We start from the raw sequence: 17,189 nt of genomic DNA on the forward strand, positions 1-17,189 counted from the left end.
GGACACTGCCAAAAAGAGAGTGTTGGTGGTTCTCTCTACCAAACAGCTGACCTGTTCACTCCTATGGGCTGCTAATTATGGTCCTCTGTGAGGAACAGGAACAACAGCAAACAGTCCTCTGGCATCAAAGTGAAAGGTAATGAGGGACAGAGTTCGTCTGGATTTCCTTCCCTCCCAGTGACACATGATGACTGGACTGGCCTGCATGCAGATGAGGCAGCCACTGATGGCCCACGTGAGCATTGTGGTAAACACAATTGTTTAGTGTTTAAGGAAAAGACACCTAAACATTTATTATACATTCAAGAGGTAGGTTAGTCCACATGGGAAAAGCCAAACAGAGCGCACACAGTCATATAACTGATGTGGTTGGATGATGGATCACTTGGTTGCCCCAGGGAGCAAATGACCACTGTTAGACAAGCAGAGGGGCTATGGCAGTTGTGGCGAATGACTACAGACAGGACCTGGCAGGTTGGGAAGTACAGGCCAGAAGGAGGGGCGGTGGAGAGTGGATATTAATTCACTTTGGGGGCCGTATGATCTACTGTTTCTCTGCTGAGGCATCCAATCAGAAACCTGTAACAAATTAGCACTATGATGTCTCAGAAGGCCTTAGCTGTAAGATAGATAGAGCTTGGCTCTGTATTACACCCACAGATGGTTCCTTGGTGGTACCTGCCTCGTGGAGAGAGACAATTCACTGCCATGCTTGGCTCTGCCTGCATCGCAGACTTTGTCTTCTATATTCCGCTCAAACTACCAATGATCCCTGCAAATTTTATTACAAGCAAATGGATTTACTGTGTTTGACGTGACATCATCCTTACATAATGAATGGTTGGATCTTTATAATCTAACCCGTGGGAAAGGTGTAGCTGTTCAGTCTCACATACAGTATGGTGCTGCATGTTATGTATAGTAATAGCATAAACCGATGACAGTAAGGTGTTTAGGTAGGAGAGGGGCCCTGCTTTAAGGTTGATATACAATTTCTCCACTATTGGCTTGACAATCAACATTTTAAAGCAGTAGCAAGAACTTTTGAAGTTGATTTTGACACACATTTGACACATTTTCTAGTGTGTGTTTATTCGGTAGGATGATTTCATTGAGTTTGAGCACCTCCATTAACACATTGAGAAGAACAATACGCAGACGCTGACAGATTGTCAGTGTTCCAATACAAACACTACAGATATCAATGCCGTCCAACACACGTACCTTGAACTCACTCACACTGTCCATCACATTACGGGGAGGTCTGCTCCCTGCAATGCCCAGCAGCAGCTTACACTTCACGTTCCACTACTAGCTCTCCTGATATCAGCACATAAAACCCTTTTAGCCATCATCCTGACACCACAGACGTTTGGCGTGCTCCACCTCCCCTGTAACTAAACACAAAAGACCTCCCTCCAGGATCTCCTGATGGCTGTTTGCACCATAGACTTTGGTTCGAGGGGTGGCCAGTAAATCAGGATGAACTGGGCCTGATCCCCCTTCTATGTATCTTGGCCTCCCACGGGTTCTCCTGGACTAGAGATCCTCCACGCCTCAGCGTCGGTCCTACCAGGAGGCTGATTTATGCTCTGAGTCTGCAGAAATCAATTACTGTTAAGTCTGTCCTCCTTATGATTAAAAAAACATGGCAAAAAAGACCTAGATGGCAAAAAAGACCTAGATGGCAAATATAATCTATCTAAAAAACTGGAGGCCACTTACACTTCAATAGCAGCTACCTCTCAGAGAGTTTTGACATTTCAAGAGGAGTTAAAGAAGGGTGTCCTCTGTCACCATATCTATTTGTTATGGCCATCGAAATGCTAGCTATTAAAATCAGATTAAAGAACAATGTTAGAGGATTTGAAATCCAAGGCTTAAAAACAATGTTATCTATGTATGCCGATGACTCACGTTTTATATTAAGTCAGCAAGCTAGATCCCTGTGTTGTCTCATTGAAGATCTAGATGACTTTTCAAATCAAATCATATGTATTTATATAGCCCTTCTTCAATCAGCTGATATCTCAAAGTGCTGTACAGAAACCCAGCCTAAAACCCCAAACAGCAGGCAATGCAGGTGTAGAAGCACAGTGGCTAGGAAAAACTCTAGAAAGGCCAAAACCTAGGAAGAAACCTAGAGAGGAATCAGGCTATGAGGGGTGGCCAGTCCTCTTTTCTGTTCTCTCTGGACTTAAACCTAATTATGTATACAATATTACGTATTGAATCTTTAAAAAAGACAACTTTTACATTACACTGCAGTTTACCTATAAAATGGGCTGACGGTGAAGTAGACATACTTGGTGTTCATATCACAAGATATATAAATGATCTCTCCACAATGAATTTCAATAGAAAACTACTAAAAATAGAGAAGATCCTGCAATCATGGAGAGGTAAATACTTGTCTATTTATGGGAAAATTGCAGTGATTAACTCCTTAGTCATATCTCAATTTACTCACTTACTTATGACTCTGCTTACTCCCGATGTCACGCCCTGACCTTAGAGAGCCATTTTATTTTTCTATTTGGTGAGGTCAGGGTGTGATGTGGGATGGGCATTCTATGTTTTGTATTTCTTTGGTTTTGGCAGAGTGTGGTTCCCAATCAGAGGCAGCTGTCTATCGTTGTCTCTGATTGGGAATCATACTTAGGTAGCCTGTTTCCCATCTATGTTGTGGGTTCTTGCTTTTTTTTTTTTTGTTTGTTAGCTCTGTGAAGCTGGCAGAACGTGATGGCCGTTATATTCCTTTTGTTGTTTTTTGTTTGGTGTTCTGAGAATTAAAGATCACGAACACTTATCACGCTGCACCTTGGTCTACTTCTTCAGATGATCGTTACACCCAATGATTCGTTTTTCAAATCATATGAGCAGAAAATATTTAGCTCTATCTGGGATGCTTAACCAGACAAGATAAAGCATGCCAATCTATATAATGAATATGAACTGGGTGGGTTGAGATTATTAAATATAAAAGCACTAAACATATCTCTAAAAGCTTCACTTAAACAAAAGTTTTACTTGAACCCTAAATTGTTGTCAAGTAGATGACTAAGAAAAGCTCATCCAATGTTTAAAAATAGCCTTTTTGCCTTTGTGCAGATTGCCATGTCTCATTTTCAATTAATTGAAAATTGAACTTTTTTCAAAGTATTTCTCTATTTCAAACAAGCATTGCAATTACAATTTCAAATTCATCCCCCTGAAAAGATAAAACAAATATTACAACAAATATTATGACTGAACTCAAATGTGCTGGTTGATAGAAGACCTGTATTTATGGAAAATATGTTTGAAAAGTGTATTTTGTTTTTAAATGATATTGTAAATTGGAATGGTAGAGTTATGTATTTCATGGAGTTCTCAGAATTGTATGGGAAGGTCTGCTCAATCAAAGATTAGAACCAATTGATTACATCATTACACCAAAAATGGAGGATGCAGGTGGCAGCGGGAGGTGGTATGGAACTGGTCTGCCTGCCCAATATAAAGGATCCAAACTGGCGGAGGAATGAAATTAGCATAAATAGGAAAGTATACCAGTTTCATTTGAGGACCAGGATGTTGACAGCTGTGCTATACAGATTGTAAAATAGTTGGGAAGAGATTTTTGATAAACCGATTCCATGGTACAGGGTGTAGGAGTTCAAGACTTGCCACCAACAAAATGTTGAGTATTTGGGGCATGCAATCATCGCAGCTCTGCAGATGTTGTTGTGAGGATTCATAATCAATATACCATTTGTTTTGGTTTTGACCTCAGGTAGTCAGTTTCTGGTCTCAGGTTCTGGAATGGCTGAAAAAGCTTAACATTAATCTAAAATTGATCCTAGAAATAGCATTGTTGGGAGATCTGGAGAGACTTGGTCAGTCAATTTCTAACATACTAATACTCTAAAAGTATTTTTCTTCAACTCACAATCTGTGGATAGTATTCGATTAGATAGATTCAAACTTTATGTTAAACATCACAGCATTATTGAAAGATATTCTGTATGGTGCATAGAAATCCGAAGAGGGTGGCCAGCAGAGATAGGTGGGATGGGACGAGGGAAGCTGAGGGTTGGGATGTGGAATTGGAGACAAGTGGGATTGGGATAAAATGACTGTCAATGTTTGCTTGAGGCTGATGCCAAGCAGCTGTTTGTACGCGTGTACACATGTGAATACACACACTCTCATTCAAACACACACACATCTACTTTGTGCATGACACAAGTAATTTTTCCAACAATTGTTTATAGACAGATTATTTCACTTTAATTCACTGTATCACAATTCCAGTGGGTCAGAAGTTTACATACTCTAAGTTGACTGTGCCTTTAAACAGCTTGGAAAATTCCAGAAAATGATGTCATGGCTTTAGAAGCTTCTGATAGGCTAATTGACATAATTTGAGTCAATTGGAGGTGTACCTGAGGATGTACTTCGAGGCCTACCTTCAAACTCAGTGCCTCTACTCTTGACATCATGGGAAAATCAAAAGAAATCAGCCAAGACCTCAGAAAATTGTTTTTAGACCTTCACAAGTCTGGTTCATCCTCGGGAGCAATTTCCATACTCCTGACGGTACCACATTACAAACAATAGTACGCAAGTATAAACACCATGGGACCACGCAGCCGTCATACCGCTCAGGAAGGAGACGCGTTCTGTCTCCTAGAGATGAACGTACTTTGGTGCAAAAATGCAAATCAATCCCAGAACAACAGCAAAGGACCTTGTGAAGATGCTGGAAGCAACAGGTACAAAGGTATCTATATCCACAGTAAAACGAGTCCTATATCGACATAACCTGAAAGGTCGCTCAGCAAGGAAGAAGCCACTGCTCCAAAACCGCCATAAAAAAGCCAGACTACCATTTGTAACTGCACATGGGGACAAAGATCATACTTTTTGGAGAAATGTTTTCTGGTCTGATGAAACAAAAATTGAACTGTTTGGCCATAATGACCGTCGCTATGTTTGGAGGAAAAATGGGGAGGCTTGCAAGCCAAAGAACACCATCCCAACCGTGAAGCACGGGGGTGGCAGCATCATGTTGTGGGGGTGCTTTGCTGCAGGAGGGACTGGTGCACTTCACAAAATAAATGGCATCATGAGGCAGGACAATTATGTGGATATATTGAAGCAACATCTCAAGACATCAGTCAGGAAGTTAAAGCTTGGTCGCAAATGGGTCTTCCAAATGGACAATGACCCCAAGCATACTTCCAAAGTTGTGGCAAAATGGCTTAAGGACAACAAAGTCAAGGTATTGGAGTGGCCATCACAAAGCCCTGACCTCAATCCTATAGAAAATGTGTGGGCAGAACTGAAAAAGCGTGTGCGAGCAAGGAGGCATACAAACTTGACTCAGTTACACCAGCTCTGTCAGGAGGAATGGGCCAAAATTCACCCAACTTATTGTGGGAAGCTGGTGGAAGGCTACCCAAAACATTTGACCCAGGTTAAACAATTTAAAGGCAATGCTACCAAATACTAATTGAGTGTATGTAAACCTCTGACCCACTGGAGAATGTGATGAAAGAAATAAAAGCTGAAATAAATCATTCTCTCTACTATTATTCTGACATTTCACATACTTAAATTAAAGTGGTGATCCTAACTGACCTAAGACAGGGATTTTTTACTAGGATTAAATGTCAGGAATTGTGAAAAACTGAGTTTAAATGTATTTGTCTAAGGTGTGTGTAACCTTCTGACTTCAACTGTATGTTTGACAACTATTACTTTTATTTCACTACATTCCTAAAAAATATATTGTACTTTTTACTCCATACATGTTCCCTGATAACCCAAAGTACTTGTTACATTTTGAATGCTTAGCAGGACAGGAAAATTGTGAAATTCACATACATATCAAGAGATCCAGTGGTCATCCCTACTGCCTATAGTCTGGCAAACTCACTAAACACAAATGTATCTTTGTAAAAAAATGTCTGAGGTTTGGAGTGTCCCGCTGGCAATCGATACATTTTCAAAACAAGAAAATGGTGTTGTCTGCTTAATATAAGGAATTTGAAATGTTTTATACTTTTACTTCTATTTTTGAAACTTAAGTATATTTGAGTAATTACATTTACTCTTGATACTTAAGTATTTTTAAATCCCAAAAAGTTTGGACTTTTACTCAAGTTGTATTGTACTGTGTGACTTTAACTTTTGGTACTTTTTCCACCACTGGTCCTTGCTGGATGTCCACTGAGTCTGATGGAGGGACCAGGGTTGGGAAAAGAAGTGGCAGCTGGATCTGCAGAGGAGATCTCTCTCTCTCTCTTCTCTCTCTCTCTCTCTCTCTCTCTCTCTCTCTCTCTCTCTCTCTCTCTCTCTCTCTCTCTCTCTCTCTCTCTCTCTCTCTCTCTCATCAACCCTTCTGTCCTCACAGTTGTCGGTCTGTCTTGAGGTTTAACTCATGTGGGTGGAGCTGTGTAAATGTTTTGGATAATTTCTTTGCTTGGATGGCTTTTTGGCTCAGGTTGTCAGATTTTGTCAGATTGTCCAGAGTCAGGCGGGTTTAATCGCACAACAACATCTCTGATGCTGCTGACAGATACTAGAGGGTTCCATTAACAAATTAAGCATTGTGTCAAGCAACGTTACAGAAGATTAACTAAAGCAGCCTATAATGGGCAACCAACTTAAGAAATATGTATCTGTATCACTATTATCCCCACTTGTTTTATACACAGGGATGTTCTAGATTGTAGGAAATAAATTACTTTGAGATCCAGGAGCCATTCCCACCAGAATTAGCAGGACAATTAGACCAACAATTATTGCACTCAAAACCATAAACACTATCATTATGAACATGACAGTAAATGGCACTTCTATTTAAATAGTTGTGGCATGCTCCATGATGACTGCCTAGGAACTGGCCTCTAGAAACAACTCCACAACCAGCATACATGGAAGCAAAACCACACCCCTGTGACGTACACATGGGCATCTGCCAATAAAGGTATTTTCCCCCGACAAAACACACACACAAACACTACTGAGAGACAAAGCAGTCCATACCATGGCTTACATCCTTGTGTTTCCAATCCAATGTGAGGCCAAGGAGGAAGTCAATAGTTTCCTTTAGATGTTGTTGTTGCACACTAGTCACTAAATGTTTTCCTATCGACCCACAGTGCTTCAAAGCACCCATGGTAAAAGGCTTCTACTTGGTCTCTCTCATATCTAATGTAATTATCTCCATGGACTGGCCAGCTAATGTTTCATTGACAATAGTCTCTCTCTCTCTCCATAATGGCTCCTCTGAAGGAGTGGCACAGCTGACACAGATGGGCACAAACTAAGTAAACATACTAATATCCTGCTACTACAGTGAAACTACCACAGAGACATTTAAGTAGAAAATAGAGACATATTTGTTCAACTAGTGGTAGTTTTGTAAACAAGCTATTGAAAATTCATAGTCTGATTAAGTGACCATGGTCACATTTCATTTAAAGGCCCAGTTGAACATTCTTTGGGATGTAATTTCATCTGGCATTTTAATCACTGGTGAGATGATTGAGTTTTTTTAGGGCTTCACAAATAACTCTAAATGTAAAAACAATGTAATAGCACCTCATCCTTGATGAATAAAAGGCTCCGAAAATAATTTAGATGAGACATGCATTTAACTGGCCTGTGTTGCACAGTATGTGGCCTGCCTGTCGGCTGATATTGGCTCTGCAACATCAATTTAACTTTTTTTTCTGAGACCTTGGTGTGCAATGCTCAATGTGCTACCTTAAAAAATCTGCAAGTTCTACTTTTGGGGATTGTGCCCTTTTACACCATTTTACCACTGTTGGTAAAACATAAACCCCATTGCCTATTTCTATTGCCAATGTTATTTAATTGTTATTGTCTTCCTCTGGTAATTTCATATGAATAAGGGATGATGTTCTTTGAACGTTATTAATAAACAGCTGAAAAAAAGAATGAAGGAGCTATGTTTACCAATCTAAGAAATTGCCATCACACTACACACTGCCCTATCCCATCTGTACAAAAGGAATACCTATGTAAGAATGCTGTTCATTGACTAGAGCTCAACATTCAACACCATAGTACCCTCCAATCTCATCATCAAGCTGAAGGCCCTGGGTCTCAACCCCACCCTGTGCAATTGGGTCCTGGACTTTCTGATGGGCTGCCCCCAGGTAGTGAAGGTAGGAAACAACTTCTCCACTTCGCTGACCCTCAACACTGGGGCCCCACAAGGGTGCGTGCTCGGCCCCCTCCTGTACTCCCTGTTCACCCATGACTGCGTGGCCATGCACGCCTCCAACTCAATCATCAAGTTTGCAGATGACACAACAGTAGTGGGCTTGATTACCAACAACGACGAGACAGCCTACAGGGAGGAGGTGAGGGCAATCGGAGTGTGGTGTCAGGAAAACAACCTCTCACTCAACGTCAACAAAACAAAGGAGATGATCGTGGACTTCAGGAAACAGAAAATAAATAAACCCCCTTATCCACATCGAAGGGACAGCAGTGGAGAAGGTGGAAAGTTTTAAGTTCCTTAGTGTACACATCACAGACAAACTGAAATGGCCCACCCACACAGACAGTGTGGTGAAGAAGGTGCAAAAGCATCTCTTCAACCTCAGGAGGCTGAAGAAATTTGTCTTGTCACCCAAAACCCTGAACAACTTTTACAGATGCACAATCGAGAGCATCCTACCAGGCTGCATCACGGCAACTGCACCGCCTTGTGCAGGTGTGGTCTGCACAATACATCACCAGGGGCAAACTACCTGCCCTCCATGACACCTACAGCACCCGATGTCACAGGAAGGCCAAAAAGATCATCCGAGCCACTGCCTGTTCACACCGCTACCATCCAGAAGGTGAGGTCAATACAGATGCATCAAAGCTGGGACCGAGAGACTGAAAAACAGCTTCTATCTCAAGGCCATCAGGCTGCTAAACAGCCATCACTAACTCAGAGAGGCTGCTGCCTACATTGAGACCCAACCACTGGCCACTTTAATACATGGATCACTAGTCACTTTATACAATGCCACCCTAAATAATGCCACTTTAATAATGTTTACCTATCTTACATTACTCATATCACATTTATATACTGTATTTTATACATCTATTGCACCTTGCCTGTGCCGTTCGGCCATAGCTTATCCATATACTTAAATGTACATATTCTCATTCACCTCTTTAGATTTGTGTGTATTAGGTAGTTGTTAGGGATTGTTAGATTACTTGTTAGATATTACTGCACTGTTGACAAATACAATTTTATTTTATTTGAAATAAAATACCTATTTTCTCAAATGTTTTGACTTAGTTTGACCAGTCACCATAAAAACCCTTGAAAAAAACTGGAAGCCATCCTGATAGAACTCACAATGAATAAAATCGACATTATGCTGGTCTCATTGCTCTTATTTATGATAATAAATTATAACACTCTAACTCTGTCAACGAATGTAAAACCTCCTTTTCCCTTCATCTGCTGATGATGACGTTATACTGCAGATCCTGAGGTGACGTTGCTTTGTCTCGCGAGTTTATGGAAAACAAATCCAGACGCTCTCTCAGGCCCCCCTTCCCACGCCCAGTGCGCTGTGGGATAGTGGCAGTATAAAGTATATCCTCTCTCGGAGAAAGATAAGAAGCCCGAGACAGGAGGGGATGAAGATGGCGGACGCCAAGCAAAAAAGGAACGAACAGTTGAAACGGTGGTTAGGGTCGGAGACAGACATCGAGCCTCCTATTCTGAAAAAGAAGAAGGCGAAGGTGAAGTTCGACGATGGCGCCGTGTTTTTGGCTGCCTGCTCAAGCGGTGATACCGAGGAGGTGCTCCGAATGATTGACCGGGGTGCTGACATCAACTACGCCAATGTAGACGGTCTGACTGCCCTCCACCAGGTTTGTCTTTTTCAGCTATAAGCCTAGACACTTCCCATACAAGAGCACGACAACCATATGTCTTGCCAAAGATCGTAGCTAACGTTACCTCCTGCCACAGTAATGGAGAATGGAGTAATTCCTGCTGTAGCTCAGTCTGTTTACCTAGCACGCCCGTCTTTTTTTAAGACGAGACAGGGCCATTTCATTTGTTGGGCTGTGTTGATTGAATTGGATCAGAAGCGAAGGGGTGGTTAAACTCATAAAATATCTGATTGGTAGCTATCCTGTTTGAGCTAGCTAGGTATGTTTAAATGCATTCGTAGCTTAGCTAATGTTATATGGATTGTTAGCTATTTGGTCTTCGTTTATCAGCAACTGATTCAAACATCCAATAGTCAGGAAGAATGACGTTGGCTTGCATGCTAACATTTAACCAGCCACTTGGGTGGTGCAGTTAGCATAGCTAATTAACGTCAGCCAGTTACAGGCACAGCCCAGATCTGCAAACCATTATTGGAACTGATCTGCTGCCCTGCTCTGGCTAACCTGTGTAAACTATGAAAGATAGCTTTACTCCGTATTGTTGTTTAACAAATACCATTTTGTTAGTCTTTGGCGAGGTTAAAACTGCAGCCAGTTGTGTTATTTGAGTCAATAGGAAGTACAGAAAAGTAACACTTTTTTTGTTAGTTGATAGCTAGCTAGCCAACTTGTAGCAAGCTAGCACAACTAACGTTAGCTAACCTGTGGAAAGAACGTTTAGCTAGCCAGTGCAGTGGCACTGTTCGTTACCATGCAGTCGGTTGGCAGTAAAACTCCATTCAAATTAAATTCAGATGTCAGCTTGGATCACATCGAAACTGTAACATGCAACAATATTTTACAATATGTTTAGCTACTGTAGCTATGCCGCAGTCTCTAGACTAAAGGGCAGGACGACTGTAAATTTAACGAGCTACAGTCATGACACATTTATATTTTCAAGAAATATTATGTAACTAACCAGTATAACTCAATTATCATACAACAGCCCACTAACGTGTTACTAGCAAACGTTAGCCTCAGTAGCCAAGTCTTTTGACATTATGTTGATACTCCTATTATTTTAATAATACTATTGTAGCAATTTGATAACGTTACAATTTGTACCCACATTTTGTAATTTCCAGTGTTATATATAAATAAATAAATAATATTACACATGTATCACAATGCATTTGGCCTAGTTTCTGTTGCTGCTGTAAGGTGGGCACATCTTAGTTATTGTGATATATGGAGGCTATAGCTATGCATAGATCTGTGTAATTGTAAGCTCTCTGCATGGATTGGCAATCAACTTGTGCTGTTTCAAAGTAGTTAGGGAAGTCTATTTAAAAATAGCCCAGCTAACTAACATTCTTAGCTTAACACTAAGTAAATGCTCAGAATTAGAATCATATGCTCATTTTATAAAGATTGTTACACTTTGGAATTGGCTCTAAATTAGGCAAGCTAGCATATATCCTGCAGATGTGTTTGGATTGCAATGTTGCATTACTGACATGGGTTTTGTAAAAAGTAAACTGTTCTGCAGTCAGATAACAGCTGACACATTCTGTCTGAGAGATGTGAGGTTTACATGTCAATATCTGTCACTTTCAGCTGTGTGAAAGAAGCCAATCCTAGGTTTTTGGGCTGTTAATATTATTAGTCAACACTTTAGCCCATGTTATGGCAGGTGGAGCACCAGCCTGTTACCTTGAATACTGACAACCAAAACAGAGTGCGTGTGGAAGCCAGAACTCTAAGTCAGGGGAAAGTGTTTTTAAAACGGATACTGCACATTAACATTTTACGCCATTGTTTTGTCATTGTAACATGTTAATTGTCCAACGGTTTTCACACTGGTGTAAATTCAAAATTGAGAAAATGTAGGCCTTCCTGCCTCCCCAAATGCATTTGAGTAAAGTCAGAATGAATCATGGTTTATTGAAGTCTTGCATACTCAAAGTGTCTTGAACCTTACATCTACAATGATCTCATCACCCAGATGTCCTGTTTGCTAAGTGATGCATCACCCGCTCTTTCTCATAAGTAGTGTGATGTGTGCACCTTTATATAAACTGTTATTGCCGGGCAAGGCTATATCCCCCAAGGCTGATCTCAGTGTGTGGAATTGGTGCCATATCTCTAGAATAGATGCTGCTGTATTACTAGTTGATTTTGGGTGTGGGAATTCACACAAATTACTTTGTCTTGTCAGACATTTAGGTAGTCCCTGACTAGTAGTACATGTCTCTTACTTAGGGCTGGGCGATATGGCCAAAATATTATCACTGTATCTGAATAAAAATGGACGTTATTTGACGGTATAAAAAACTTTTTTAATAATGCAAGTTCTAAATTTGCTTTGAGTAGTGAGTGACCCTAGGGTGGCAACGCAAACATTAAGTGATTTCAATGGGTCTTCCTCCATTCTGATTGTTTTATACTGTTCAATTAAAAAAATGTAATTTTCATAAATTTCTATATTTAAGATCATTTCCACACTGCCACGATATGGGCAAGCAATCTGGACCTTATTTTTAACCAAATGTTGCAATTTGACTTAAGATTTAGAGCAAAACACTTGGGTTAACTGTTGGAATCATGGAAATATAATGTCTTATTCTATAGTTAGAATATAATAGTGTTCACTTTTAAGTGTTTGACATGACAATTAATTAAAATGCCAGGGAGGATTTCTTGTGACAGGGTAGGAACTAAAGTGTTGATAGGTGTTTCCTAAGGGACCCTATAATCTTTGGCTACATGTAATGTTTTTTCTTAGCTCTTTCATGCAGCTAAAATATTATTGCTTTGCGTATTCCTCTTTAATTTCGAAAATACTGTTGCACAAACATGCTGATTTAGGTCTACCCCATCAATGGTATTATCAGGCTGTATGGCTAATTACACTTGCTCTTACTCGGTACATTTATTAGCTAGTGATTAGCATTAGCGACTAACAAGATTTAGGAACAACTTGCCAAGAAAAGACAAACTAGCTGTTTGCAGATGTAAGAAACGCAAGCTAATAGTGTATTTATAGAATGGTACTAGATTTATATTAAGAAGCAAATTGACAACTGCATCGTTGTCATCAACAGTGCTGCATTGACCATGCAGACTGAACACAAGTGTCTTATGATGGAGGAACAACAAATGTGCTCCTTGAGTGACAGGAGCCTGGGCTAGGTCTGTGTGGAATGCGGCATAGAGGGATGACTCGAGTTGCGAAGTAAACTATAAAAATGGACGTTACACCCTGCGTATCACATTTAACAAAACAAACATTCAAATACTGTTATAGAAGGTAAAGTAAAAACCCAAACTGGTCCGTGCATCAATACTGGTATATCGCAAAAAACAGTATACCGCCCAGCCCTACTCTTAAAACCTCTTACAGCTACCCCCCTACTTTTTTAAATTTCCGCCTGAAGACATACCCAAATCTAACTGCCTGTAGCTCAGGCCCAGGACCAAGGATATGCATATTCTTGGTTTCATTTGAGAGAAAACACTCTGAAGTTTGTAAATGTGAATTGAATGTAGGAGAATATAACACAATAGATCTGGTTTAGATAATACAATGAAAAAACCATACAACAATAAAAATGAAAAAAATTTATCTTTAAAATGAACAAGACAAAACAAACACATAAGAGGGCAACAGTACTTGTCCAAAGTTTCAGAATTATAACTTCCAAAATGAGTGTGCTACATGACATTTATCATGAAGTCACCCAGGTGTCCCACACAAGTATCCCAAATGTACCCAAGTGGCCAAATTGGTGAAGTTATCCATTTTGAATGGAATAACTATATACAAAATACCAAAATTGTATTTTACCCCCCCCCCCTCCAAAAAATGGAGAAAAAACTTGAAAAAAAAAAATATATATATATATACACATTTACAAAATAACACTTTCAATATTTGGAAGACCCTCAGTCCTCTACACAATATTGTGCTGCTGATGCCAGGTGCCATACAGCTCTTTCTGCTGTAAAGCAGAGGGTCACCAAGCATGTGGTGCAGGTGATGGGGGACTTTTGCAAAGAACACAGCGACGCCTCCATGCTGTGCCCTTTTGGCCCTGAGGCACATCCATGCCTGTAGAAATAAATAGATTAACACCACTTGTGGCAGGAGCTGGATGAACCAGCTTTAGTGGGGGATGGACACCTTGGCACTGGGGGCTCCCATTTGGAGTCGGTGTCACTGGGAAATAAAATGTTCAGTTCGAATAGTTTCACATATGAGCCCTGTATCAACGGGTATAATAAACAGATATATATATGAGTACAGGGAACATAACATTGAATATATTATTATAGACCTGCTAGATCTACTGTCTCATTTATATTATGACAGACCAGCTAGATCTACTGTCTTATATTATGACAGACCAGCTAGATCTACTGTCTCCATTTCACTTTGGCCATTGTTGTGGGCCTGCCCTCCTCTCAACAGCCTCAAATAGGCTATTTCATGTGGGGGTGGGGCGGCAGACACACACATCTCGGCCATGCTCCCTCTAATCCACAATATGTATGTATGTGTATATATATGTATATGTATATGTATATGTATATGTATATATATATATACACACCCCCACCCACAATGTATAGTCAACGTGTACTTTACACATTTCATTACATTTTTATAAATTGCTACTAAAATTTTAAAAAATAACATATTTTATATTATTCATTTCAAACAACTGCATTAGCATGAGAAGAACAAAACGATGTCCTCTCTGTTCAAAAATATTCCTCCATTTGGGAATCGTTAAATGAATCGTCCTCCAACATTCTGTCTCACTTTCCCGATCAATTTCTTCTAAAATTGTGTGTACATCTGTATATCTAGACTTAGATTTAGCTTTCCCTGATTTAGTCGCCATACTGGTTGATATATAAACAGCTGAAGATGCGCTTTACCAAAACAATGCTGTGCGTAACATGCGTGGCTCCTTCCGGTGTGAATCTTCAATGGCGAATGACGCTCTTTACGCCGGAGTTTACAACATGGGTTGGTCTTCCAACACATAAACATTACATATTGCCGTTTAGCTCAGCTCATTGGCTATCTACCCAGCTAGATTTCAAGACGATCAGTGGTCATTGGGTTAAAATGCAGTCAATCAATGAAACAGCGGTCATATCATTGGTGCACAACGATTTCATTACTTGTTGTCTTCAAATCGGTTTCTGTCAGTCAATACGTCCTGGGAAATGACCCATCAGGTTTGGTTGTGTTACAAACAAACCAGTTGATTGCAATGAAACCAAACATGACTGGAAAAGTCACGTTTAGTGTGTGTATTTACATCGAATGTGTCATCAAATGGAATGCGACAGAATTCACAAGACAAGCGGTTCACAAAATGTTTCGTGTTAAGCTATAAAAATTTATTTTATCAAACAAAAGACCATTCATTGTGTAACAATGAGCATTGGGATTGCAGACAGGAAGATCGTCAAAGCTAAACTATTTATTTGATTGCAATTTGTGATGTTACGCCTGTGCTGGTTGAAATAGTTTTTTTTATGGGGCTTTGTTCTCAGATAATTGTATTATTTCGCAGTAAATCCTTTTTTAAATATGACAACGCAGTTGGATTAGCAAGATTCTAGGCTTTCGATCCATGTGAGACACTTGTATTTTCATGAATGTTTAATATGACTATTTATGTAGCGATCACCGTATGTTGTCGAATTTAATCCCGCAAACGGGTTCGGTGCGCAGAGAGGTTAATCAGCCTGCCTTTAGGGTGACTGAGTTGAGCTTACTTTCAAATGGAATTAGTCAGTCCCCCGCACTGAGCAGGCTCACTGGGTGAAAACATTGCCTTTTTTTGGACCGGAGTCTGCTCCAGGGACAAGCAGAGTTAGGAAAGCATTTGCGACGCGTTGTTGGAGACCTAACCATGTCTGGAGAGACTTGGAGCAGCTTTGTTTGTGTTCCAGCATGTGATCCTTGGCTTCAGGGTCTTGGATAAGAGTTGACGGAAAATTAGAGATTGGCTTTTAGCGTGCTAATCCTAGGATTTCAGGAAGGTCCGGCTGATGTTGGTTTGCTCAAACCAACAGAGATTTGGTTTAGGGATGTGCACTGTTATTTGAATATCTGAACAGACGTTGGTATTAGAATACTTTTGAGTATTCATTTTAGGGCCCAAAAAATGTATAGGCCTATTTTAACACTGAAAGAATTTTCTAAATGTAAAATATCCATGTGACATTGTTACATGCAAGAATATACCATGACATTGCAAATTATACATTTAATAAAAACAAACCTTTCATTGTGATTTTTATGACGTTCTCCCCATAAAGACTGGTAGCATTCAGGTGTTTGTTGGCCAATCAAAGTGGCTCAATGGATGGGGAGTTCACTATTGCAATGCAAGATGGAATACAATTATGTGATTTAAAAGTGAGCGAAATGTGGCCTCAATTAGCCTAGCTAGCTATAGTTGGCTAGCTTAGCTTCTCTAGGCTACTCCAGTCAAGATGGGCGCTGTTATATGGCATGACAAATAACATTGTGGCTTTTACAAGCTAGGTAGTCTTGGCTGTAGATGAGTAGCATCGCTCTCTGCCTCAGTCTGCTCATTCCCATCTCACCGGCACCTCCACAGCTCCCTCGTGCAGCAGTGTTCAAGTTTTAAAAAAACGTGCATGCATTTCAGATATCCGACAAATCTAATTTGATTGGACACGTGCCAAATACAACTTTCCCAACCTCGCAGAGTTAAAAAAAAAAAAGAAAAAAAAAATATTGAAACATATTTGCTGTTAAAAATATCTTGATACCATTTCAATAGTGACATTTTTGCTAACCCCCATCTAATGTGGCTCAGTCTGGGTTGCCTCTTTGTTTTGGTTGCCACGTTAATTGTCCCTGATTGCTTTGCTAATCATTATCCACATTAGGAATCTCTGCCTTCAAGGAGTAGGGCCAATTGGCTTAGAGAATCAGTTGTCAGAATGACTGGTTAATGACTCTCCCAAAGTGGGATGGACTCCCCTCCTATTAGCAGGAGGCCAGTAGTGGTAATGCACCCTAGTCCCGGTCTTGAATGGAATTAAACCAAACAGTAAGTCAATTCTCCCCAATACGCCACTACCCATCCCCCATTCATTGTAAACAGGCCTCATATTTTCATTGGTCCCTAACAAGTCTTCCATGAAAATGTCTTTATTAGGTGTATAGGGTTAATCACCTGCCAGTGGTTTGACTAGCCTTTTTATTAATAGTCATTCATTGT

At 40.2% G+C, this 17,189-nt stretch overlaps 1 protein-coding gene across 12 annotated transcripts in view; it reads left to right on the top strand.

Annotated features, from left to right (window-relative positions):
• The first annotated feature begins 9,571 nt into the window (after nt 1-9,571).
• The window catches only part of LOC112217034 (protein phosphatase 1 regulatory subunit 12A-like), a 70,496-nt gene continuing 62,878 nt past the window's right edge, over nt 9,572-17,189 (top strand). For 8 of the 12 annotated variants that reach the window (XM_024377262.2, XM_024377257.2, XM_024377258.2 and 5 more), the window contains exon 1: nt 9,572-9,906. In XM_024377262.2, the coding sequence (XP_024233030.2) occupies nt 9,670-9,906 (237 nt within the window). In that variant the 5' untranslated portion in view covers nt 9,572-9,669. The remainder of the gene's footprint in view (nt 9,907-17,189) is intronic. The other 4 variants (XM_024377260.2, XM_024377267.2, XM_024377268.2 and 1 more) reach the window with 1 other exon arrangement.

The sequence above is a fragment of the Oncorhynchus tshawytscha genome, linkage group LG17 (assembly GCF_018296145.1).
Source record: "Oncorhynchus tshawytscha isolate Ot180627B linkage group LG17, Otsh_v2.0, whole genome shotgun sequence".
Lineage (NCBI taxonomy): Eukaryota > Metazoa > Chordata > Actinopteri > Salmoniformes > Salmonidae > Oncorhynchus > Oncorhynchus tshawytscha.